Source organism: Balaenoptera borealis (genome assembly GCF_965194805.1).
Source record: "Balaenoptera borealis genome assembly, chromosome: 6".
NCBI lineage: Eukaryota > Metazoa > Chordata > Mammalia > Artiodactyla > Balaenopteridae > Balaenoptera > Balaenoptera borealis.
Window position 1 is genome coordinate 14,084,142 of NC_138863.1, and position 27,309 is coordinate 14,111,450.

Consider the following 27,309-nt stretch of genomic DNA (forward strand, 5'->3'; position numbering starts at 1 on the left):
AATGCAGTAGGTAAATTTTGCAGGAAGCTCCCTGTCTTCAACCTTCGTAAGGGCACCCTGCTGTTATGACCTGAGAATTGTTAATTCAGTCTATCTTAGCTCCATGAGTCATGGGTTCAAAGTTGGCTCTGTCCTTTAGCTTCATCTTTAAAATTAGAATAACAATAATTCCTACCTCTTAATACAGTTACGAAGAATAATTAAGACTGTCTTTGTGGAGACGTTGTCGTCATGTTGGTACAGAGTAGAAACTAACACAGTCTAGCTTTTACTCTGCTTTTAATCAATAACATAAGCTAGTTCCTTATCCTTTTATCTCATTGCATCTTCATTGTTATAATTAGTGTGCTCCCGGGCCAAACAGTCCAATATGGGAGCCTCTAGCCATATGTGGATACTTAGCTTTTTAACCTTAATTAACTAAAATGAAATGTAATTAAAAATTCAGTGTCTTAATCACACTAGCCACATTTCAAGGGCTCAGTAGGCACATGTGACCAGCGGCTACCATATTGGACAATGAAGATACACACATTCCCATCACTGCAAAAAGTTCCATTGGACAGCACTGCTTAAGAGCAGTGGGTTAAACACAGCCCAGAAACCTCCCCTTAAATATACCTTCCATCTTCTTTTAAGGATTGTTTTTTTATAGAGTTATGTGTTGTTTCCTTTTAATTCTCTAGGTGCTGTTTTATTCATGGGGCAGATAAACAAACCCTGAAGAGTATACAAAAGAAACCATGCAAAGCAAAGACTACTTTGCTATGAAGAAAAGACTCCTTTCCTACATCTTTCATAGTTCTGTTAAATATTTTTGTACATTACTTTCTTTTTCAAAACTAGTTCTTAGGAACAGAGACTCAATGATGCAGCATTTCTGTTCTGGGAGGCGTTAAGGGAAAAAAGGGCAAGATGGCTGGAACACTGTACTGAGAAATGAATAGAAGGCTTCAACATGTCTAAAAGATTCTTTAAACTACTGAGTGGTTACCTAGGTCAACAACCCTCTTGAGTATTTACTGTCCGAACAGTTCAGGATCTTTGTTTTGTTTTGTTTATATGTGTGGCTTTTCAGAAAAAAAATTAATCAGTGTGATGGGAGGGGAAAAAAGGACATTTTATGGTAGCTCTTTTATATGAAAAAAATATTATTGGCCTTTTAAATTTTTTTTTTTGTCTCATCCAAAGTCTTGATAGTAAGAATTACTTTGGGGATAGAAATAGCGAAATCTCTAGGCTCTTTGTGTGTTTTTGTTGTTGTTGTTGTTTTATATAATGCATGTATTCACTAAAATAAAGTTTAAAAAACTAATGTCTTGCTAGACAAGGTTTGCTGTTGTGCAGTGTGCCTGTCACTACTGTTCTGTACTCTTTGGATTTGCATTTTTGTATTTTGTACAAAGTAAAAATAAAGTGTTATGAGTAGTAGAAAAAAAAAAAGCCATTTCTCTGCTATTTGAAAATACAACAAAAGAAATAGCCTTTTAAAAATACCTCAGCCTCTTCTAGTAAACCTTTGCACTTAGGCAAACAGCAAGAAACCCCTGGCCTTCCCTTCCCTTCCCTCCAAACCTAGCAATCAGACACTGTTCCCTGCCCCAGCGCTTGACAGTTTACAGACCACTCAGGGAAGCCACTGTCACAGTAAATCCATCTCTGATGTCAGCTGTGGTTCCTCAGGTGAGGGCTGAGGCTTCTCAGCAAAGGTAGGGATTTTGTAGCAAGAGCAGAAAGAAGTTACCTAGTGAACAGTGACTGTTTCATTTTTGATGATAGGCTGGAGCTTTTGTTTTTCGAAATGACAAGCTTTTGGTCTTTTGTGTTTTTGGAGAACTCATCACAATTCTAATGTTACCATTTTTTATTTGCCTGTTTTTTTTTTTTTGTTTGTTTGTTTACTAATTTCCTAAAGATTTGGGTAGTCTTATCTAAATCAGAATGCTTTTAAAAATATTTCTTATCAAAACTTTGAACTTTTTTTTTTTAACCTTCGAGCTCTGTTCGTCTCTCTTTATACATTTAAACCTCACGTTCAACTCTCCACCAGTTTGCCATTTGTAATTTTTATTTGTCAAGTGGACTGAGTTTTGCTGTTTGCAACTATTTAAGTGTGGATACCTTGGTTAACCAAGAGAGAATGGAGAAAGGGGGCAATTGTTTTCCTGATTTAAGAGTAAATGCCAAAAAATTATTTTGAAGGGTTACCTGAGGCCAGTTACATTCTAGCAAACATGTTAGTATAGTTATTAATGCCTCTAAAGTAGTTTTACTGGTTTTCCAGTTTTCTGATCCCATTCAGTTATATTATTTTGAATAGTTTAAAAAAGGAGTAGTGTTAGCAGTAACTCGAGAATTATACACTTCATTCATTCATTCGTTTATATACCTATGGGTTACCAAGTACCAGGAGGTATAAAGATAAATATGTCCTTTCCCTAAGTGACTTGATTTTGGAAGGGAAAGAGGGAATCCTAGCCCAGCAAAGTATCTAACTATTGCAAGTGTATTTACAAGATGTGGAAGTAGGATCAAGTGGTCATTAGTCCAGGAGAGAGGATATAAAAGTGGCTGCGGGGTCAAGACTAGATCCCTGGGCTCTTGACTCCAGCACTGCTCATTCCAGAAAGGACCGGAAGAGTTTGCCTTTCAGTATAGTGGCCCTGTTACATGATACAGGTAGTCTGCTCCCCAGTAAAATAAATTAGTCAAATTTTACTGGGCACATTAAATTTTGAAGTATCTGGACCCATTTCTGAATGCCTCTTCAATAGATTATAGCATTTCAAATTTATGCTATACAAAACTTGGAAACATCTCATGGAAAATTCATAATATCAGGGTTCTCAGACTATATATATCCTATTTTTCATTTGATCCTCCCAACCTACTACTCATCTTTAGCCTTTCCTCATGTTGACCTAAAACACGTAGAATGCCAGGTGTTTCTCCAGCAAAGATGGGTTTATTCGGGATCAGCAGAGAATTACAATTCGGGGTCTGCAACTTTGGGGAGCCTTGTACAGTCCACGCCCATGGCAAGAGAAGGAAATGCTTTTATAGAGGAGAAAAGGAAGTTGAGCGGCTGTGATAAACAAAGGGTTCATGGCTTCCCATTGGCTGAGTCCTTGCGGGGAAAGGAGTCTGTCTTTTCCCTGTTGGACTCAACTGTCTTCACAGGGCGTGAGAGCTCCCCCTTCTGGTCTCCAGACTCTAGTGCAGTTTCTGTTTATTAACTTTTTACACTTACCAGTCAACATCCAGATTCTGACCCTGGCTGACTCTTAGAGCCTGTTTATAACCTCTGGACTTGGGGAAAAATTTCCTCTCAAATTATTATTTTTCTAAAATTCAACTTTTATCTTTTGATATACTTAGTGGGTCTGTCGGCCTTGTCTCCAAAATGATAAAGTTTATGAAAACTGCTTTACCTGAAGGAAACGAATAAATTTAAAATATGGAGACTGCCACAAAAATGACATACCTGGGGGGGTGCTTCCCTGGTGGCGCAGTGGTTGAGAATCTGCCTGCCAATGCAGGGGACACGGGTTCGAGCCCTGGTCTTCGAAGATCCCACATGCAGCGAAGCAACTAGGCCCGTGAGCCACAATTACTGAGCCTGCGCGTCTGGAGCCTGCGCTCCGCAACAAGAGAGGCCGCGATAGTGAGAGGCCCGCGCACCGCGATGAAGAGTGGCCCCCGCTTGCCACAACTAGAGAAAGCCCTCGCACAGAAACGAAGACCCAACACAGTCAAAATAAATAAATAAATAAATAAAATCAGGAATCAATTAAAAAAAAAAAAAAGACATACCTGGGGTAAAAGATCATGTTTGCTGTACTGCTGCGATTTATAATAAGAAATATATATTTGGTCTTCATCCCCATTTCTGGCACAGAACTCCCAAAACCTTTGGAATTTCTTAAGTGAGGAACACAAAAAAGGGGTCTTTTGTTATGTTAATGAGGTAGCTTTTCCTGCTCCCAAGGATGGGGGTTGGTCACCAGGAGACCCACCACGTGATTGGAGGGGGTTGGAACTTTTAGTCCCACCCCCCTGACGTGCTGGGACAGGGGGAGGGGCTAGGGGTTCACACTGATGGCCAATGATCTAATCAGTCGTATTTATGAAATGAAGCCTCCGAGAAAATCCAAAATGACGGTTTGCAGAGCTTCTGGGTTGGTGAACTGAACACATGGAGATACAGGGAAAGCGGCGTGCTCACTGAGCGCTCCTCGCCCTTGACCTTCCCCCAGACCCTGCCCTATTTGTCTCTTCCATTTGGCCGTTCCTGAGTTATATCCTTTTGTAAGAAACCAGTAATCTAGTAAATAAGATGTTCCTCTGCCTTCTGTGAGCTGCTCTAGCCAAGTCATCGAACCCAAGGAGGGGGTCATGGAAACCTCTGATTTATAGCCAGTGGGTCAGAAGCACAGGTAACAACCAGGGCTTGCAACTGGCATCCGAGGTGGGAGGCAGTCCTACCGGCCTGAGCCCTTAACCTATGGAATCTGATGATACTCTCTCCCCGTAGATAGTGTCGGAATTGAGTTGAATTGTAGGACACCCAGCTGGTGTAGGGAAAACCCACACACACTGGAATTGGGTGTCGGAATCTTTATTTGCTATGTAGATATTTGAGCAAACAATCTACACATGGATTAGATGTCATACTGAGTTCGGACAGGAGACAGGCTGCAATTTCCCTAAAGTAACAAAACGGTAGACTTCTGGAAAAGCTGGGAACAACAACTAGTAAACTCACTCCTCTGACACTTAGTGAGATGGGGACTTTCCATTCTTTTTTTTTAATTTATTTTTATTTATTTATTTATTTTGGCTGCACCAGGTCTTAGTTGTGGCACACAGGCTTCTTAAGTTGCAGCATGCGAGCTTTTAGTTGCGGCATGCATTTGGGATCTAGTTTCCCGACCAGGGATCGAACCCGGGCCCCCTGCATCGGGAGTGCAGAGTCTTACCCACTGGACCACCAGGGAAGTGCTGGGACTTTCAATTCTGCCTGAGACACAATGAAAAAAAAGAGTAGGCACTGACCCAAATAAGTTGAAAGCGCTATGTCTTGTTGGCCTTCGAGTCTTTGTTTTAAAAAGGAAATGATGACAGGTGACCTGAAAAAATTGCCAATCATAAGAGAACTTTACAGAAAGACACAAGGGAGTGGCTTTTGTACCCGCAGCTCTTTGTTTTCCTGAAAATAAAAAACTGAAGGACACATGTGCTCCACATTAAGGGACCTAAGAAACTGAAGGAGGAAGGGCAGGGATTTGCTCAGAGCCGGCAGAGTAAATGTGATCGGCGGTGACTGCCTGGGAGAGGTGAGGTTTGGGTGAGCTGGTGGACGACCTCTATGTCCTTGACCTCCCGTGAATGCTGAAAGACACTGTGTCCTACCAAGAGTCCACTTCGGGCGGCCAAAGAGTGGACAACACCACTGGCTCCAAAGCCCTGTTTCTTTCAAGATTCCCCAAACTGCCCCTTTGACCCTCTTCCAAACCTTGAAGAAAAAAGGATGCAGATGTTGTGATTTAAAGGAGAAATTTGCTAAATGAGAAACCCCTGCTCTACACGATATCAGGTATGTTGTTTGCAGATTAAATTGTTGTAGATGAGGTAGTAAAATGGAAATGAGTTTTTTAATCCCTTAATGTTATACCTCCTTCGTCTGCAGTTTATAATCCCAGCTACCAAAGGCAAAGAGAAAGGTGGCAGACTTTTGTGCTTGTCCTTTCTAGACAAAAAACAATCCCAGGACCAAAACCTGAGTCCTAGTGGCAGGTTGTCTGGAGCCTAACTAATGGTCACCATTGCCAAGTTCATCTGTGGATGGTCAGCTGATTTTTGACTGTATGTGTCTTGTTAACCGTAACGTCTGCTGGTAAGTATCTCCTGGCCCTTGCTGACATGTTTTCTTGCTGTGGAGGCGCTGATACCAATAATTTATGTAGAGGAAGTGTTGTCAGAAAGTCAGGTAAACCCTTCCTCCTCTGACTAGAAATGTCCTTCTCTAGCGACAATGACCTCATTCCTCATCTCTCCTGCAAAACTCATTAAAACAAACTCACTAGTTCATTGTGCAGTTTTAATGTACAACAGACATGGTAAAACGGTGTTCTGTGAATAATCAAATTAATGGGGTTCTTCCTCAGTTGAAGGGGGAATAAGCTAATGTATTTAATTTTCTCAATCGTTTTTCTCTCGGAAAATTTTCTTAAAACCCTTAGTCTTCTGTTATCGGTGAGCACTAACAGGCAGCCGGATAATTGAACAGGAGCAAATGAGCGTCGAGTGGAAAGCACAGACACTGATGCCGAGACAGCTTTCTTTTTTCAAGAGCGTGTGTGCTTGTGATTATGATTTTTGACTGCATGAATTTTCTCCTGGAAAAATTGTTCTCTGTTTGCAAGATGCGATTCAATCTAGCCATCAGTCTTGGTATCCTACAGAGAGAACTGTGGCTTTCAAGTGCTCTGATAGTCAACCAAAGTTGCGAACCACAGCTCTAGGGCCTAGCAACAAGGGTGGAGGGCTTTACCAACTGAGAGAAGACTCAGGGGTCTGCTGAGGGGAAGAAAAAAGTGGGCTTAAGGATGCAGACGTGGGCAGCATGGGGCCACCCTCAGCTGGGGAAAGTTGTGAGCTGGACCACCCCCCCATGAGGAGAAGGTCCACATCTGGTTTTATGAAGTGTCAAGAGGGACAGTGAGATTCCCTTGCCTCTGCAGTGCATTTTCTGCCATCATAAAAAGAGAAGAGGAAAAACAAGTCTTTTCAAAGTTTTATCCATGGCAGCCCTGCAATTCTCCCTTTCCAGTAAAGATAAAAGAGCTCAAACATCCATACCTTGGCATCAGAAATGAATTGTTCATACATGAAACTCTTAACCTTACGTCCTTAGGGGAGAGGTGAACTAGCTTCTGAAGATATAGTCATAAAATACTGTAGCTGTAAGGGGCCTAGAAAAGTCATGTTTCACTGTAATCAAATGTAATCAATCTTTCCTGTATAGGGAGAAAACGGTGTTCCCCATAATAGCACTTTATGTATTACTTCACTGCAAGTGGGGTTAGAGCACCACCTTGTGGCCAAAATCTAACACATGCCGAACACAAAAAGCCGCATTTGTTCCATTCTTACTTGGGATAATAGTTTACTAGTTTCTAGTAATACTTTCTCATGACCGTATCAAACACTTTTGAGACTAATATGCCCTATTTTACATATGCATATAATAAAAACATAATATGAACTAAAAATAATAAGCCTTGTGTAATTGAGTCTGTAGATATCAATCTTAACATTTTTGGCTAAGGAATCTTTTTGGAGCAATTGTATTTTGGGCTTAGGAAACTGGAGGGTGGGAAAGAGTGTCAGAATTTCAAAGCAAATGACTTTAAATGTCTTTCTCCGGTGCCAAGGTAAAGTATCAGTGCTTTTATATCCCACCAACTTCCTATGGTCATAACGACTGTCTTCTCAATGCGGATTAGACTTTAGTCAAACAGGAGTTCTCCGAATGGTCACTGAATGCTCTTGGGTACAAACCCCTTTTGGCAACACCCTCAGACCCACATGTTCCTCTTGCCCACACATCAAACGTATGCAGTATTTATTCTCATACAGCAAATTAAGTAGTTGTCCAGGTTGGTTCCAAGTTTCAAGCTATTTCACACAGAAGTGCAAAAGCATATTATTTGTTTTCTGCATTCTAGTCCATCATGTTTTAATGGGTGCTTTTAAAAGGTATAACTTAATTTGGGTTCTAAGAAGACTTTAGAATTGTGTTGAAATCATTCTTCTTCAAGGGATTTGGATCTCTTGCAAAGCAGTTTTCATGAACTAGAGCTAGATTTGTTCCACATGTTAATCTAAAAGCATTCAAGTTTAGAAGCTTGAAAACCTGAGGATAGTTCCCCTCCAACGTTGCATATTAAGGTCCTACAAGCTGCCCTGAACAGGAGAAAGATCAGCACAAATTTATGGGGGAAAAGAAAGGATTACTGAGTTTGCAACGGAGTTCTCCAAAGACTTTTCAAAAAAATATTCAACTAAAATAAAATTAAGAACACTGCTCTAGCTAGAATCTGGCATTTTGCACACACTGGATGAGTAAGTGGTCGGAGGACACGTACCATCTTTTGCGTCCCAGAAACTTTCTATAATCTCTTTCCTCCTATGGTGTCAATGAGATGCTTATCAAGTCAGGTTTACTTGTCATGGATGATATGCATAAGAGTAGCATTTTACTACTGGATTTGGTCCTCTATCCCTGTGTTGAATTATTAGGAGTTGGAGTTACTCTCAAAAGAAAGGTGAAATAGTTTACATTTAGCCTACTAATTCTGCCAACTAGGTCATTCTCAAACTTCCCTCCAAAAGCAGTCTCTGTGTTAGCTGTCATAGCTGTGAGCCCTCTTACATATAACATTAAGTCCACTTTCCTAACCAGTCTCAGGAAAGGAGTTTCAAAGATCCTTCATCTTCCCTTATAAAAAAGATTTCATGGCAAAAGTGCTGTCAGTTTAAACATTTTACCACTTTTCTATTCTCATCTCCCAAGTCCCACTTTTCTTAACCTCTGGGAGTGACTACTGGCAGACTGAAACTAAAAATTATTACTATTGCCAAAAAGTTGAAAAGAAATAAAGGGAATTTGCAGGAGAAGGATTACTGAATTGAACACAAAGGATTAAAGAACCAGAAGGACACACTCTTTTAAGATTTGTCCTTTACTGAATTAAACGTGTTATAATAAAATACTTAGAAGAGTGCCTGGTACATGGTAGTTATGATGATGATTATGGAATACTAATTGATAAATACATACTTTATTTTTCCATTAGCTTCAACATTTTAAGCTGCTTTTGATTTCTGTTTTATTTTAAAAGCGTAAAACGTACGTTCCCTGCCATTCATTTGTTTTATAGATATTGAATAACTATGAAATTAATTAGTATACAGAATTTTAAACCTAGACAGAATCTAGAGTTCATGTAAATGCCTAATTATTATAATCAGCCCCTTACATTTCTAAAGGTTAAGAGTTATAACATTACTTTTTAGCTAAAGCCATACTAGAGAGGCAAAGTTCACTAACCTGGGTATAGCAAATTAAGCTACAATGAAACACTTAAAGAGTAACTTTTTTATTGGCATTACAGTAAACTTCACATAAAACATATATTCAAATTATGATACCTCAAAGCTAGAAGGGAATAAAATACACCTAACTGTACAAGTTAAATATTTACAATAATAAAATCAAGAACTTTAGTTAAAATTTATCGGAAAAATAAAAAAAGACTTTCAACAAAACAAAAATGATTAAAAAGAAAAAAAAGTGACCTGATAAATATCAATACTTGTTTAATTTTAGGAACTCAGTATGAGGAATAAGATATATTTCTTTAGAATTTAAAAAATGTCCAGCTTTGAACATCTTTTGACATTTGTCTCGCTGTTTTGCTTACAGATTTCAGGCTGCCACATCTCTGGCTGGCTAGCTGCCAGTGATGGCCTTTTCTGCTCTCACATGTTCTTTGGGCTTGGAATAGTCCCAGGGCCGGCGATTCTCGGTGAATCCGTAGAGTTTCCTAAGTGCCACTCGAGCAGCTTCTTCTTCTGCAACCATCACTGTCTCCCCAGGTCCTTCCGCAATCAACTTTTTATCACTAGGAAAAAACCCAACAGTAGCCTAAAATTACATGGTGCATCATAAAACAAAGTGCACAAATCAGTTTTGCCTGATCTAATTTTGGCAACAATATTCACCAGAAGTAACAGAAATATTGCGCTTTTTTTTCTTTCTACCAGCAGTGTACGAACTGCTGATAAAGGATGTGTTTAAAGCTGGCCAATCTGATAAACAAGAGTATCTCATTTTGCTTTGCACTTCAATTAAAACTAAAGAAGAAACTTCTTAAAACATTATCAATTTTCTCCTTTGTGATGTCTTCCATTGCTTTCATACCTATAAAGTCCTACATCACATAAAGATCAGAAAAATATTTACCTAAATTTTAGTTAGTTACCTTAGATATTCACAGTTTACATTTAACACTTCAATCCACCTGAAATCAATTTGAGGCAGGTCAACTGTTACGAAGAAACCAAAAATGTTCTCAGCATGGGCTGAATTATTCATTTTTGGTGGACAACGTTTAGTTTCTTTTCTTTCCCAGTTCTAGGCTCAATTGAAGCTGTTACAAGTGTGGACTGGGGTTAAATCTGTAATACTTATGAGTCAAAATTTTTTTACAGAAATATTTAGATTAGCAGATACTCCATGAAATTCTACAGTGAATAGTTGGTTAACAAAAGCTACTATTAGCATACCACAGATTATTTACCTTCCCCTAAGGATGACCAGCAGGAAAGGAAGTAGCAACTAGATAACCATGGGAATGAGATTTTTAAAAAATCTTTTAATGCAATCACAGGTTATACTAAGAAATTGTGAAAAGTCAGTTTTTAAGGCTTCCGATCAATATTATGAAGTTAAGATTAAAATTTTACTAACCAGTATAAGCCAACAAAATACACAGGCAAAGCTGTGGTGCTTCCAGACTGCCTAGTAAGTCTAGATTCGGGAGCTGAAATATTCCTTTTCTTCAGTTCTTCTACCAGTAGCCCCATGGGATTTATTATCTTCCAAATCTCAAAGAGTTCTTTTCCGGTCATTTGAGTAATTAAGAAGTCCTGCATATAAAAAATACAATTGATACGTTTAAATTAGTATAAAGAAAATAAGGACCATAATTCAAAGTACATTTTTTCTAGAAATTTAAAAATTTAACAGGATTAAGAGGTAAGAACTACTATGTATAAAATAAATAAACCACAAGGATATATTGTACAGCACAGGGAATACAGTCAATATTTTATAATAAGTTTAAGTGGAGTATAATCTATAAAAATGTTGAATCGCTATGTTGCACACCTGAAATTAATACCGTAAATCAAAATCAACAAGTAAACGCACATCTGATCATGAAGATCCCCTACCCAGAGCTTCTCCAGCTGTGTCTCCACATTAGCCTTTACCAGACCATCAAACAGAGACTCCTCAGCATGGCTAAAAATAGCGCTGTTCAAATTCTGGGTGCTGACATATCAGCTGGAGACCTAGTTAAAACAGATTCCTAGGCCCTACTCCCAGGGATTCTCATTAGCAGTCTGAGGTGGTGCCCGAGAGTCCGCATTTCTAGCACGTTCTCAGTGATGGTAATACTGACGCACAGTTTCAAAAGATCTTCCCCACACTGGCTCTAAAAGGTCCAGACCCACCTCCCATCATTTCCCCAGATACAAAATGATCTGATCACACAAAATTACTTGTAGTTCCTAGAGCAGAAGCTCATCCTCAAGGTTTCTTCCTGGAATGACCTTCTTGGGGCAGGTGTCACTTCTGTAAAACTTCCCTAGCCCTGCTAGAGTTAGTTGTTGCCTCCTGAGCTCCCCCTACTCCTTACAATAACTGGGAGCACCGCCCACATTCCACTCTATCTGCCTAATGAGCTGTGAGCAGGACCCTGAAGGCAAGGATCGAATGCTACTAAGCTCGGGCTTCAGCGCTCAGCACGGTGCCCGGCACACAGCAGACAATAAATATTAGGTGGACAAGTGAATGAAATAAGACAATTCAAACCTGTCAGTTCTACTATGGAAGGCAGCTACACTCACCACTGTACCACCAATGCAGTCAGTTCTACTATGGGAGATATCAAAGCTCTTGACTTAGAAATGGATATCTGAATTATCTCACTCTACTAGGATCTACAATTGGAACTGTCAACAGAGGCACTAAAATATGGTAAACAAGTATTTCCAAAATGGTCTCATGACTACCCTGTGAAAATTTCAAAAAGGTGACCAAAAATTAGGCAGTTCTAGCCTCTACGTAAGCTATAGTGATAGGGAGAGAATGGAAATCAAGGGAGGATTTTGTCAGAATTTCTTTAGAAAAAGCTATTTAATTGCAGGGGGAGGAAGGGGCAGGAGAGGCTTCCCTTTTCACCTTAAGCCTAGAGGGCTTCAAAGGGTCCACTGGCTTCTGAGTCTGAGGCAAGCGATGTTCGGTCAACTGGCAGCCAACACACACTCGTGCTTAACAGGCTGGCAGAAGCTGCCTGCAGTAGTGGGGTGGAAGTCTGCACCTGATATCAGAGGTATACGAATCCTTAAGACCTGACGTGGAACTCACAGAAGGGATGTCATTTTGAAAGGAATCCCACCCAGGAAACTGACAGCCAACCCCCATGTAGAGGAATCGGGTTACACGGTTCCAGCAGGGAACAAAATGCTCACTAGAGTCTGTTTTAAACACTGATCAGGCTCAGAAAGCACTAAACCAGTTTACAGACATGAAGTAAATATCTTCTGCTTTCCTTTTTTCCCTCAGCTCCCCTCCAGAGGGGTCACTTAACATGCTTGCTTCCCAAAGGCAAACAGGTAGGCTACCTATTATAAGCCCTGGTTGGGGAAGGAGGAAGACAGGTCTCATCTATGAACGAAGTCTGAGTGTTGGTTAATACAGGTATCCTTCTTGATCAAAATGAGCAAACTCAGTGTCAAAACTAAATAAATAGGGCTTCCCTGGCGGTGCAGTGGTTGGGAGTCTGCCTGCCAGTGCAGGGGACGCGGGTTCGAGCCCTGGTCTGGGAAGATCCCACGTGCCGCGGAGCAACTGGGCCCGTGAGCCACAACTACTGAGCCTGCGCGTCTGGAGCCTGTGCTCCGCAACAAGAGAGGCCGCGATGGTGAGGGGCCCGCGCACCGCGATGAAGAGTGGCCCCCGCTTGCCGCAGCTAGAGAAAGCCCTCGCACAGAAACGAAGACCCAACACAGCCAAAAATAAATAAATAAATAAATAAATAATTTTTTAAAAATCTTATTAAAAAAAAAAAAACTAAATAAATAGATTCCAACAGTAAGGGATGCTGGTTTAAAACACCTGACGTTCAAAGGTCTGAATCAAGACTGTTTTTGTGACTTGAAGTGATTGCCTGGACTATCCATTATGTAAGAAAGACCAAAAACTCATGTTTTCATCCAAAAGCAAAGGATGAAACTTCTCCCAGTTAACAATTCTAAAAGGACAGTGGAGTTAAGTCATACCAATTATTAATTAAGTATTTTAATTAGCCAAGCTACTGGCTAACAAGGAGTTAGGTATACATCATAGGGACCCAGAAATCCAAGATTGTATCACTTTAGAAGAACAGAACAGCAGCTAGTACTTAAGCATGGAGCTCCCTAACCATACTAGGCCCTCCAATAGTGTCCTTTGGACTCATTCATTCACTAAACATCTACTGAGCATCTACCATGTAGGCACTACCCTTGTACCTGAGGATGTAAAGCTAAAGACGTGGCTTGCGGTGCTTACGAACTCACAACCCAGAATTTAGTATTCACCTCTGATGCTGTCCTCAGTAAGAGACAAATGGAATAGTTAAGACAGCTCCACAAAAAAGCTTTAGGTCTTTCTCAGTTTGGGCAGGGAGAAAAACTCACACGTAACCTGCCGAGGTCATAGAGCAAGGACATTAAGTACAAAAAGAAATGTTTCTTTCTGTCTACCTCAAGCATGTCCCAGCGTGTGCAATTAACAATCACCTACCCTGATGAAAAGTGCAGTCCTCTCAGGTCCGCTGCTCTCTAACAGGACTCCAATCACTGCAAAGAAAGTCTGCCTTAACACAGCTGGGGGGACTGGGAATTCTGCACTCAACGTTAACTCCTCCACTGCCAAGTTTCTAGCCACATGACACACAACTTCCTCACTGGTGAGAAAGTCGACTAGACTTTTAACGCCTTCAGTGGGCAAGTCTGAGAATGCGTCCTCAAAAAACTGTGTGAGGCAAGTTTGTGAAAAAGATGTCCCTTGTTCAGATAGTTCTTGATTATCTTTAAGGTTCAGAAGAACAGCTTCTTTCTCTATTCCAAGTTTTCGGCGTTTGGCCTCCTCACTTTTAATATAGCAGCTATTAACAAATGCAGTTTTGAGAAGATCTAAGGAAAAGGTTTCCTGTAACCGATGGCCAAATGCTTGCATTTCAGCATGGTAATCCCAGTTGGGCTTCTCTGAACTGAAAATATAAAACAGAAGATAGATGGTAAAGAGAACAACAAGATGTTACTATGATGCAAACATTTTTCATTGCGATGCAATTTTATTAATTATATAAAGGAGATTTTAAAATACTGAGTTTCATTTAAATTCCAGACTCCGATTTTCTGAAAATTAAAACTTATGTCACATGGTTACTTGTGGTTCTTTGCCAGATTAATTTTCCCTTTGAGTCAAATGCCACATCAAAGTGGTTCTTCAACATCAGAGACTAAGCCATTATCCTAACTTTCAGGTTCTTTACTTCTGCTCTAAATGGGACTACGCTTCATACTTAGATATGAAATACAAATTATAATTTCATAGGGTCAACCCATAAACAGTAAGTATATTTATCTTGTATTCTATTATTTTAAGTTTTGAAAACAACCATTTAAATTAGCAATTAAATAATCCAGTATCAATATTACAAATAGGTTAAAAGTTCATAATCATTCTCAAGAATGATTAATAGGTCTTTTTTAAAATAAAGACAATAAATCGAAAATAAAACTCTTTTAAGTAAAAAAGTGCAGCAAAGTATAAAGATATGGGTTGTAAGTCATGCGATGTATATAATCTATACAATCCATAAAGTTTCTTCCAACTATAAAAGCCTAAAGTGACTAACCTCACAATAATCAAATGTGAATTAAGAAGAAACATTATTTAATTTTTCTTTTTAGAAAGAACTTAATATTCTGTGTTGAAAGTATATAGGACTATGAACACGTATACACCTCCTAGTAGGTGTATAAACCGGATCAACCTTTTTTTTTGGAGGGCAACATTAAAGTACCTATCAAATTTTCATACTAAATTTCCAAAAGAGTAATAACTTCAAAGCTGTTACATCGGTGTAACTAACAGATGTACACTGTTTCATGGGCTGTAATAGCAACAGTATGGAACTCAAACACCCATAAATGGAGTCGTAAAAGAGTGAGGTGCATCTACCTGTATAGCCACAACTACATGTCAAAGACACATTATTAAAGAGAAAAAGGTGCAAGACCTCATGCATAGTAGGGTCTTTTTTGAAGCCATAAAGATCTGCGTCTATTCCTACCAGATTTTCTACTACTGGAACAAGATTAATTTCGGCAGAAACTTAAAGCCAAACCGTTTCCCTTTTTCTCTGGACAGTGGACTTGTGATTGTATAATTTTTTCTTGCCCTAAATCGCAATACTGTGGAGCGCTTTCTTCCCTCTTGTCCGTACCCAAAGAATTCGCAGGCATCATCACAAAGCAGGGGCTACAACACCCAAGCCCAGATAAAAATCACCCTCCAGCCGGCCTCATTTCTCACAACTTTCGGATTCTAAATGGGAGTTCCGAAAGCGTCGGGGGCAGCCACGCGCCCAACCCCTTAGCAGAAACCCATCATTCCCTTTGCCTCGACCACGCGTCCACGTCCCGCGCGGGTCCCTATCGCACAACTAGGGTCAAGCCGGGAGCGCACCAGCAGTGAGCAATCCTTCCCGCCGCCGGGCCGAAGCTGCCGGGAGGGGAGGCCAGGGTCCCCAAGCGCCACCCCTACCCCTTCCCGAGGTGGCTCCTACCGGCGCACGGGCGGCGGCGGGCACCGAAGCAGGCGCCACCGCTCTAACTCCTTCTGGAAGCGGAAGGCGGCGCGGAATGCCTTCTTCACTCCCCGAATCGGCGGGGCGAGAGCGGGTACGGCCGGTGCCAGGAGGCAGCGGGGCCTCCGCAACAGCAGCCTCACCAACCCGGATGCCATCGCGCAAAAGAAACCAAGGGACGGCGGAAGGAAGAAAGTCGGCCCAGCGTCGCGGTAACACAGTTCCCCCGGAACTGGGGTAGGAGAGCGAGGCCGGGGCGGAGCCAGCGCGCGGCGGGTTGCGCGACTGGGGGGATGTTTTTAGTGCGCATGCGCAAACGTTGGTGTTTTTGCGCGCCTGGGAATTTCTCTTGAGGGAATAGGGCCTGCTGGGCGTTTGGGTGCAGGAATTTCTGGAAAAGTTTCCTCATCCTGTCAGTTGCTCTCGTTCCTTCCGTTCTAGTTGAAGTAAAACAAAAAAGTTGTTTCACGTTTAGTTTAAAGAAAACACTTAAATTCTCAAAAAAAGAAAACACTTATCAACATGTCTTAGAGCTCCAGACCATCAATCCAGCCGCTATTTATGAAAAAATATTTACCTGGCATGTCTCCAGAGGCCTTCGTTTTAGGAGCCCTATACTAAAACATATTGATTTATCCAAAATAAACATTTTTATTTAAAAACTAAGTACGAACTTTTTTACAGCAAAAAAAAAAAAAAAGGGAAAGAATGGAAAAAAATACATCAAAATGGGAACAGTGGACTTATGTCTTTTTTTAATCTTTCACTCTTTAACAATATCATTATATTGCTTTCTTACCAAACTGTAAATATATATTTTAAATTTAATATTAAATCACAAAGGAAGTCTTGTCTGAATTCTCAAATTTTGAGTTGGGTGCGGAACACCTAGATGTTGAAAGCGGCACCTCTTTCTGTGGTCTCCTTGTTAATGGCGTTAAAATCCCTCCTCACCCAGATTGGGTTCCTATGTCTTCAGTTGTTCCTTTTTCCACAAACACCCTCTTTTGTCTAGTTGCCAAGCCTTTTTTCAGTTTAGACTGAAAGCAGCTACCAGATGGCTTAGCCTCCCTCCCTCCCAGGTTGTTGTAATCAGCCTTCATTGTAATCAATCTTATACCTTCCTCTCTTCTCTCGCACATCTCACCTACATTCATCTCCCTGAAACACAGACCCAAACATATTACTACTTAGCTCAAGAATCTCTGATGTTAGGATCTGGCAAAGATTCTCCCTTGACCAAAGTTCAGTCAGGCTGCTGTAAGCCCTCTCCTCAACAAGGCTTTGATCTTAGGTTCCAGTGTCCCCCCCTTGACAGGCCTGCATCACCCAGTTTCAGCAAGAATCCTGTTAAGTCAGTTTAGAGAGGCTCCCCCATCCTCGTTATCTCATCATCCTTGATATCTAATCAAATTTATAAGCCTCTCTATCCTCCAGTGATGTCTGATCACCCTGGCCTGCCTTCTGCAAGAGTTCTGTCAACTTGGTTTAGCCAGACTCCTCCTTTACCCCTGATGTTTCCTCTTAGTACTTTTCCACCTACTGACCACCCACCCTGCTCCTTGGCTTCAAATCCCCACTTGTCCATGCTATATTGGGAATTGATCCCAGTTGTATGCTGGGGTCCCTTTTCCCTTATTACAATAGTTCCTAAATACAATCTGTTATTAACTACTGTCTAGCTGTTATTTGTCTTTGACAGGTCATACAACAGTTTAGGTCTCTTAGCTTAACTTTTCAAGAGGAAGAATCTGAACTGTTCATTCCAGCTTGTAAAAAGGTTCCCTATGGGGAGGGAGAGAAGAAAAGAGGGATTTGGTACATATCACAAAACAAGCTGATGAATTTCTGGATGAAGCAAGTTCTCTAAAAAAAGGTGAGAGGGGATTGTGATTGGTTTTTGTATTACACTGCAATGTGAAGTATTGAAAATTCATGGAACATTAGTCAAATAAATGGAATGGAAGAAAGCACAGGGAACTGTATTTTTGCAATATCTTGAGAGAAATAATCTAATAAACGATCTAATAATCTAGTTGGAGCACAATAATGTTAAATGAAGTGTCTCTGTATTGAAAGTTTCTCATTGAGGAGTATTAAAGAAAAGGGGGGGATTGAAACCAAGCAGGACAAAAAAGCCCTTCCACGTCCCCAGTTTCTTGTTTGTAGAAAAAGGCTTTAGTCACTAGGTCTTCCCTGAGTTCCAAAGAGCAGACTCAGTTACTAATTAGGGGAGTGAAGGAACACAGAAACAAAGGAAAAGCAGTCAAGCAAGGAAAGTAATGATAGCTTAAAAAATCGTTTAGCCATAAAACAGAGTCCTTGTTCCTCCTCAAGGAAGAGACATAGCAGTCTGATGCATATCTTTGAGGTATTCTGCAGAAACTAAGACCCCCCCCATCCAGGTGGAGGATGGTGACTACAGGCTGACCAAAAGCACGTAGACTCCAGACCAGTTGGAACCAGAGGTTGATGTTTAAGATTCTGAAACATAACCTGTTACCTCACCACCAACCAACCAGAAGAAAGTCCACAAACTGCAACCCGCACCCCAAATGTTGCCTTTAAAAACCCTTCCCTGAAAGCCATCAGGGAGTTGGGTCTTTTGAGCACGAGCTGCCCATTCTCTTTGCTTGGTGCCCTGAAAATAAACGCTGTACTTTCCTTCACCACAACCTGGTGTCAGTAGGTTGGCTTTGCTGCACTGCGGCCTAATGGTCCCAAGTTTGGTTCAGTGACGTTTATGTTTTCCACAGGAACCAGCTGTGAGCACCCAACCAGCTCTTAGTAACACCCAAGTCTGGCTGACAGTACCAGGCCAGCTCCTAGAGGTCCAGGGCTGCTTTTCTCTTTCTCATAGCTTTGTGACCTTAAGCAAGTGATTTAACTTCTCCATGGTTCAGTTTTCTCATCTCCAAAATGAGATTAAAAAAGCACTTATCTCTCCACCTCTTATGGTTGTTATCAGTATTGAGATAACCCATGTAAAGATTTTGGGAGAGTGCTTGGTATATAGTCACCCCTCAATGAGTGCCTTTCAAAGATTCTAAATTGCACTCATTTTTTCACACTTTATCATGTCTGAAATGGAGCTGTGGTCCAAACAAAGGCTTCTTAGAATGGATACAATGTAGTATTATTATTTTCCCAAGGCTCTGGTTTGGGGGACAATTCCTCTTCGCCGCCATCTGCTCAATCCACTCCTGGGTGAATGACTTTACTTTTCAACCTTTGTGAGTTTCACCACTGCTCTGGCAAATCTCTAAGGGCCTCTCTCTCTCTCCGCCAAGTAATTTTAGTTGCGCGTCTTCCCCAGCCAATACGATCGTTGGCGGCAGCACTCGGGAGCTTACGGCGGCGCGGCTCCCTCACCGCCAAGGAACCGAAGCGAAACCTGCAGGTCCCCGCCCGGCCATCAGCTGATGGGCCGCCCGCCGCGAAGACCGCCGCCGCCGCCGCCGCCGTCGCCGCCGCTGCTGTGCGAACATGGCGGCCGAGATCCACTCCAGGCCGCAGAGCAGCCGCCCGGTGCTGCTGAGCAAGATCGAGGGGCACCAGGACGCCGTCACGGCCGCGCTGCTCATTCCCAAGGAGGACGGCGTGATCACAGCCAGCGAGGACAGGTAGGGCCGGAGGGTCGAGCGCGGGGCCGAGGCGCGACGGGGGCCGCCCGGACTCCCGCCGGCGACCGGGTGTAGGGACCGTGGGGTCGGCGGCCTCGTCCCTTTTCTCGTGGGGACGTCCACGGCCCCCGGGTCCCGCGGCCTGTCGCCCCTGCCGCCCTTTCTGGCCTCTGGGCCCCACCCCCGTCCAGGGTTCCCGCTTTTGGGTTCTCTAGTCTCGACCCCCGCCGCGCCCCTCCCGCCCGGGACGCCGGGTACCTGCTTCGTACCTTCAGTCCGGGACACCTGTCCCACCCCCGTCCACTGCGCTCTGCCAGCCCGAGACCCGCATCCCCGCCACGTCCCTCCAGTCGGGGACTCTCGCCGCCCCCACCTCGCACTCTCCTCTGTGGGATTTCGACCAGAGCTGGATGCGTCCCCTCCTCGGTCAGTTCCGAGCCGCTTTCTCTGGGAGCCGGGACTGGCGGCCGGTGACCGCGGGACCCGGTGCCAGTGATTCCCTTCTTGCAGCAAACCTCCCGGGCCTTCAACGGTCTTCCTTCTACTTTACGCTGGAGTTTACACTTCTGTTTGTGTCGCGCACACCAGGTCCCTAGATCAGTTATTTTATCACAGCAGCTGGGACCACCTGAATTGTTATTTACATAATAGTTTCTTTTTTTTTTTTTCTAAAAGTGAGTCACTTAAGAAAAAACTTAAAATAAGAACAGTGAAAGATACTTTTATTTTTAAGATAATTTGGTATTTCCACTATTAATGGAAAACCGGTTATCACTTGCCATAAAAAATTAAACTAATAGCTAAAACATGTTCATCTGTGTCACCTAAAGTCAGCTCTATCTTGTAACACGACGTCTTGCCCACCGTATTTTGGGAAACACTGATCTGATACGATTTTCTCATTCTATCCAAGAGGAAACTGAGGCCCATGGAGAGGCACAGAAATACTGGTGACGCCACAAATGCACCCCAGGATTCCCCAGTCCAGCTCTCTGGTCTTCCCAGGGCTGTGTGATTGGATCGGAGAGAAGTTGTTTGTTTTAAAACTTTGGTATTTTTTTAAACCCTAAAAGTTTAAAAGGTTAGTGGCTTTTCTGTGGGAATTTGGAGGAAATGACTGATGTTACTGAGAGAAACTGCGTTTCCTTGCTACAATGAGTGGTCTTAAATGGTGATATTGCAAAAGTGGAAAGGCTTTCTGGAAAAAGGAAGGTACTGCTGTTCTCTTAAAGCTGGAGGCCTTTCGTAATCTATCTTTTGAAATAAGTACCTTTGAGGGCCTGTCCCAAATGGAAAGAGGAAACCTGAAGCCCTCAGTGCCTGTTTGACCTTTGTATTTTGCTTTTGAGTGAGTTTATTGTGAGCAGGCAATTCACACGTAGCTGACCTTGGTGGGACCTGGGTGTGGGTGCGTCACCAGGATGGGAATGGGAGAGAGAGGGATGCATGAGCCACAGGGAGAAGAGGGGAATGTAAAAAAAGGCAAAGGACAGAATAATGATATTTGCATGATATGAACATAGATGCAGATAACGCTTTATACAAGTTAGCTGTCTTTATTCGGTAAAATATTTTATTCATGACTCGTGTGTTGGGTCAGTCGCTGAATATTTGAGATTATTGGCCAGGAGCAGTGCTGATAAATGTTTTATGGAAAGTGATTACTTAGCTGCTCTGGGACTGAAGTGTTCTGGGGGAGCCTTATATCAGCTCATTTTGTCACTGGGGCACAGCAGGGTCCTGGCAGATGACTGGACCAGGCGAGGGTTGGGGCCTTGGGTTTCTAATTTGTGTTTCAGGCCCATGGACCGTCCTGGAAGGTAGGACACTCTTCAGCAGGTGCTACACTTTATGATATTTACAAAAGCACACGGCTCTGGGGTTTTTGTTGTTGGATGTGGTGGTTTGTTTTTACATTGTCATAAATATGTGTCATATTCTTCAATCATTTATTTATTCACTCATTTCTATATTTAGCAATACTGTACTTACTGAGTGCCAGGCCCTAGAGATAGAACAAGGATCAAAAGTCATAGCACCCACCCTTATATAACTTAGGAATCATTGATTTTATGGCCTCTGATCTGATAGAACCAGCTTGTTGAGGAAATAGAACACTGACCGCCCTAATTCATCAAACAAGCATTTATTGGACACTTACTGTATGCCGGGCCCATGCTAGACCAGTGGGTAGAAAAAACTGATGCTGAAATTGTTTTTTCCAAAGGGCTGGATGTTGTGGTGAAGAGATGGCCATGTGCTCTCAGCTTCCTGGGTGCTGGGGAGACACAGAGGAAGGAGTATCCTTGGGTGAGGGCTGGGTTTCAAGGAAAGCCTCCCGGAGGAGAAATCACTGGAGAGAGGAATGGTCTGTGTGACCCTGGTCCAGGCAGAGGGAAAGGACAGGAGAATTTGGACTTCAGTTTGCAAGCAGTGGGGGACCATCAAAGAGTTCAAAGCAAGCAAATGACATGATCAGAATTTGTACTTGAGAAATACCAATAGTTAACCTTTTAAAAGTCCCTTTCCTCTCTCAGTACAGAAGAGTGGACCAATGTACGTGACTGCATCCGATCCTCACATCTCCCTGTGAGGTGGGTTCAGTCACCTAGTCTTATCAGCAGTTCCAAAATTCAAAGCATTTAAAAAGTCAAATGTGCTTTTGTTTGTTTGTTTTTTTGTGTGAGTTAGGCCTGAAAACTCATTGGTGCTAAAACTTGGCCTATATAGTTGAGACTATTTGTAATCTTTATTTGTCCCATGTGGTGTGAATATTCATTTGTTTCACTGCAGAAATAGCAGTGCATTTAATTGCAGGCGCTGCCCCAGGCCCCGCTGGGAGTTTTATGGAACCTTTGGTGTAGGCATCTTATTGTAACGGGCATTTGACCATTTAGAAAACTGGGGCACAAAGGACACTGAGTAAGTACCCAAGGTCATGTAGCTGGTAAATGACAGGACTGCGATTTGAACCCAGGTCTGACTCTGAGGCCCCAGTTCTTTCTGCCGTGGCCCTAGTTCTACACATTTGGAAAACCTGAGTCCAGGCAGTGTCAGTGATTGTCTACTCTGGCAGCAAGTGTAAAATGCTAGGATTCTGCCTTCCACACCCTCCCCCCTCCCCCTCCCCCTCCCCCCTCCCCCCTCCCCCCGGGACATTTGGCAATATCTGGAGACATTTTGGTTGTCATAACTGGGGGAGGGTACTCCTGGCATCTAGTGAGTAGAGGATGCTCAACATCCTTTAATGCACAGGACAGACCCTCATGAAAAAGGATTATGCAGCCCCAAATGTCAATAATGCCCAGGTTGAGAAACCCTGGTCTAGGCTTAATGTACTTGTTTATCTGGTCTCTCTAGACAGTGGTTCTCAAACTTGAGTGTGTATCAGAGTCGCATGGAGATAAATCTTGTTAAAACACAGAGATTCTGGTTCAGTAAGTCTGGGGCGGGGCCTGAGAGTTTGCATTTCTGCCAAGTTCCACATGCTGATGCTGCTGGTCTAGGAACCAAACTTTGAGGACCACTGCTCTACGCAAACGGAGAATTACCCGTCATGGTGCTTGCCTGTGGAAGCCCACTGGGAGAGAATACTGTTTATACTTTGTCCTCTTTTTTGTCAGCTTCTGGGATGTATTTGCCTGGAGTCATTTAGATATACCCACCTATTTCCCAGTAAAACCAAACTATATATGATAGAGCTAAATACAGAGAATCCCCCCCGCCCAGGGAGTAATAAACCAATGTGGAGTATTCAGCTTAATTCCATCGGACCTGGTGTCACTGGTAATGGTTTGGGCAGTGAGCTTAGGGGTCTAATCAGAAACCTTCAGGGGTTACAGTGCCATGAAGGGTTAACAGAGAAGGGCGCTACTCTCACATGCATCCATTTCTATTTTGTTGAAGTAATAAGTACCCTAAGCTCTTTTGCTTAAACTTCATTCTTCATGAAACCTTAATTAGTATTTTTAAAGTTTAGTTTTCAGTTGCTTGCACTTTGGAACTAGAATATTTGAGCATGCAAAGTAGGGTGATACATTTGTAAAGTGAAAAAAAATATTCTTGAGTCAATGGAGTATGACTGTCTTTCTAGTCAGGAGACTGTGAAAATAAAAGTAATAACCTCAGTATTACGTTTCAGAATTTGAACCGCAGCAGTCATTTTCCTGGTAAAGGGAAACAGAAAATGAGACTGCTTTCAGGACAGAACTGAAATGTGGTGAGGCAGCAGGAATTGATTCCCTAGACACGTTTGCTTTTTGAACTTCTTTGCTGTGAACTGCACCAAAAAATTAGTCAGTTGGTTGAAAAGGATAGATAGCATTTTTTAAAGATAAAAACTTTATTAAAAGCCTTATCAATAAGTTAAGGCTGTGGGCCCGCTGTCTTCATTTTTTGAAAAATAGAGTTTGGAGAAAAGCGTGCTAATACTATTGCTTCAGGGGCCTGTAAGCCAAGATTGATTTCTGCAAGAAACTCAATTTTGTCTGGCCCAAGTCAAACAAAGAGATATCTCATATGTTTTAAGATATTTTAGGATGTTGCTCTTAGGCTGGTAAATAATAGAGATTATAGAAAATCAACTTTTAAAATATTTTTGGTGGCATCTTTTTTTTTTGTTACACCAGCTATTTAATTTTTTGTTTCCTTTTAGACATTTCTAAGCATATTAAGATGGTTTGAAGGAAAAAATGTATATTTAGTAGCTGTTCACATGGAAACAATCTTAAATAAACAACTTGATTTTTAAGTGTTATGCTTAGGAGGAAACCTGGCGTAGCTGGAAGTTTTTAGTTTATACAGAAAACCAGAATGTTAACCACTGTATTTTTGTTGTCATGCAGTGCCTAAAAATAGACTCTTTCGTTTGTGTTATAAAATAAAGTGAAGAAGTGAGAAACGGGAAGCCTGGGTGGGAGAGCATTTATTCCTCTGTTGTTAGAGTAGTTTTTCATTGTTATGATCATTTTCTGTTTATAGCATAGTTTAGAACAGATTCTGGATCCAGAATGCCAGAGTTTGAATCCCAGCCATGTGACCCTGGGCAGGTTACTTATTCTCTCTGTATCATAGTTTTCTCATCTGCAAAATGGAGATAATAAAGGCACCTACCTCATAGGGTTTTGTGGGAATTAGATGAATTCATATGCAAAGCACTTTGAACTGTGCCTGGCACAGATAAAGCGCTTTTTGTGTGTTGGCTATTACTGTTTTCATTCCCATTTATTTTCCATTTAATTGCTTTAACCTTATCAGACGCTAAAGATGTCTCTGCTTACTGTGTCTGTGGGTATGTATGTGTGTGTGTGTGTAAATAAAATGAAATTTCTCCTGTCTGAATAGGATAATACCGTTTTGGGGGTCACTTACAGACCTAAGTTCTTATAACTGTCTTCGAGTTATGCCTTTTCATCATTTCCATATTTGGTCACTTACAAGTCACGTCAGTCATAAGTTTTCCCTTATAAAAATCTTTGCCCTGCTGTGTTAGGGGGCGCCAAGGCCACTGCCAATTTCCTTGATTCACTAGGACTGTCATTATACGGTCATGGTCACGGCCATGATTTATTACAGTGGGACAACCCAAAACGAAATCCATGAAGGGAAAGGCGTGGGGTGAAGTCTAGAGGAAACCAGGCATGAGCTTCCAAGAGTCCTGGCCCTGTGGAGGCACTCATGAGGTGCTCCGTTCCTCCAGCAGTGAGTTACATCACATGTGTGAAATACCGTCTACTGGAGACCGATGATAGGTGGCTGGAGACTCACTACCCAAGGCTTTCACTAGGAGTTGGTCATGAAGGCAGCCTCTGCCTCACACGTGCTGAAATTCCAGACTCCCAGAAGGAAAGCATGTGGTCAGCGGTCTCTCAAATGTTAGTTTGAGTGAATCAATGAACAAATAAACCTGGTAGGAATGAAGAAGCATGGACCAGAATTGAAACACAGGCTTCTTCCTTACGGCCTCCGACGGTGCTTCTTTTAGGTTAGTTTAACCTTGCGTTTCAAGACTTCTAGGCTGTGAACAGAGTTTGAAACTTCTAATTTTTAATTCAAGAATCGGTGTTGCTTGGACCCTACATTGATTGACTCCATCCTATCCTCCTGCCCCTGCTCCTCAAAGGTTGTGATAGCTTTTACCCTCCTGGGTGGCACAGAGGTCACAAAAAAATAATTTTTATGCTAACAGTGAAAAGATAACAGCAGGAGTGGTTCCTCAAGTAAAAAAGAAAACATCTGCAGGTAGAAAACCCAGCCATCAGGCTTCTAGAGCAGCATTATTCATTTAGGGGTTGGTGCAAGTACCACACAAGTGCAAGTGGCCCTCCCTCCGGGATAAAAATCTGCCTGTGACATGATCTGCAGTCTGAGAGTCACCATTGTCATGGACCCTTGAAGCTGCCCCGGATTCCTTCCCTAGACTGTAGAAGGGGGTGGAAATTTTAATTTTTTTAAACCAGTCTGATTCTCCTCTGTAGAAAGAGGCTGGTTTCTCTGCCTTTCAGTTTAGATAATCAATTCAATAAAAATCTAGTGTTTCCCCCCTTTGTTATCAAAGGAGAAAGGCTGCTTTCTGCCGCAGTGATGAAGAGGGCAGAGTTCAGGAGACTTGGCTGGAAGGAAACTGCTGTTTATTTGATAAAAGCAGATTGTACCATATCCTTTCCTCTCCCTCTTAGGCTAACATTTTAATGTTATAGAAACCAGCCAGGCTACCAGAATTACACATTTTTGTAGGTGGCCCTGGAGGTACTGTCAGACTAGGAAAAAAATATCCTTTGTAGTAGGTAACACAAATGTTTAGTGATTTACCAAGATACAAAATAACATCAGCAATCCTAAGAGTGACTGGAAAATCAGATTTCCCCAAACTTACTATTTGTTCAGAGTTTAAAAGAAATCAGGCCTGGGGCTTAATTAATTTGTAGCATATGCTATACCCTGTATTCTTTTAAATCATTTTGTTGAATAACCCCTGTATATCAGTTTACAATTTAAAGATGGTTAAATTGCTTTTATTTAGCTATTTTGGGATGATTAGGGTGTTTTTTTCTTCTTTTTTTAAATTTTATTTATTTATGGCTGTGTTGGGTCTTCGTTTCTGTGCAAGGGCTTTCTCTAGTTGTGGCAAGTGGGGGCCACTCTTCATCGCGGTGCGTGGGCCTCTCACTGTCGCGGCCTCTCTTGTTGCGGAGCACAGGCTCCAGACGCGCAGGCTCAGTAGTTGTGGCTCACAGGCCCAGTTGCTACGCGGCATGTGGGATCTTCCCAGACCAGGGCCCGAACCCGTGTCCCCTGCATTGGCAGGCAGATTCCCAACCACTGCGCCACCAGGGAAGCCCCATTAGGCTGTTTTTTTTGAGAACTTTTTTTTTTTAATTTTTAAAAAATATTTATTTATTTATTTATTTAGGCTGTGCCAGGTCTTAGTTGCAGCACATGGGATCTTTAGTTGTGGCATGCATGTGGGACCTAGTTCCCCAAACAGGGATCGAACCTGGGCCCCCTGCACTGGGAGTGTTGAGTCTTACCCACTGGACCACCAGGGAAGTCCCCTGAGAACTTTTTTAAAAGAGCTGGTTTTAATCATCAAAAAATCTACAAACAATAAATGCTGGAGAGGGTGTGGAGAAAAGGGAACCCTCTTGCACTGTTGGTGGGAATGTAAATTGATACAGCCACTATGGAGAACAGTATGGAGGTTCCTTAAAAAACTAAAAATAGAACTACCATACGACCCAGCAATCCCACTACTGGGCATATACCCTGAGAAAACCATAATTCAAAAAGAGTCATGTACCACAATGTTCATTGCAGCTCTATTCACAATAGCCAGGACATGGAAGCAACCTAAGTGTCCATCGACAGATGAATGAATAAAGAAGATGTGGCACATATATACGATGGAATATTACTCAGCCATAAAAAGAAACCAAATTGAGTTATTTGCAGTGAGTGGATGGACCTAGAGTCTG

The 27,309-nt window shown here is 42.1% G+C and overlaps 2 protein-coding genes across 3 annotated transcripts in view; one reads left to right on the forward strand and one right to left on the reverse strand.

Moving 5' to 3' along the window:
• Positions 1 to 9,148: 9,148 nt before the first annotated feature.
• MRPL44 (mitochondrial ribosomal protein L44) lies at positions 9,149 to 16,108 on the reverse strand. Its single transcript, XM_082395853.1, has 4 exons — positions 15,693 to 16,108; positions 13,640 to 14,108; positions 10,538 to 10,716; positions 9,149 to 9,689 (listed from the first exon to the last, which is right to left on the reverse strand). The coding sequence occupies exons 1-4, from the start codon at positions 15,869 to 15,871 to the stop codon at positions 9,518 to 9,520; spliced, it is 999 nt and encodes a 332-aa protein (XP_082251979.1). The 5' UTR covers positions 15,872 to 16,108; the 3' UTR covers positions 9,149 to 9,517.
• Positions 16,109 to 19,074: 2,966 nt separating this feature from the next.
• Positions 19,075 to 27,309, forward strand: part of WDFY1 (WD repeat and FYVE domain containing 1) — a 48,139-nt gene continuing 39,904 nt past the window's right edge. For both annotated transcript variants that reach the window (XM_082395851.1, XM_082395852.1), the window contains exon 1: positions 19,075 to 19,336. In XM_082395851.1, coding sequence (XP_082251977.1) covers positions 19,200 to 19,336 — 137 coding nt within the window. In that variant the 5' untranslated portion in view covers positions 19,075 to 19,199. The remainder of the gene's footprint in view (positions 19,337 to 27,309) is intronic.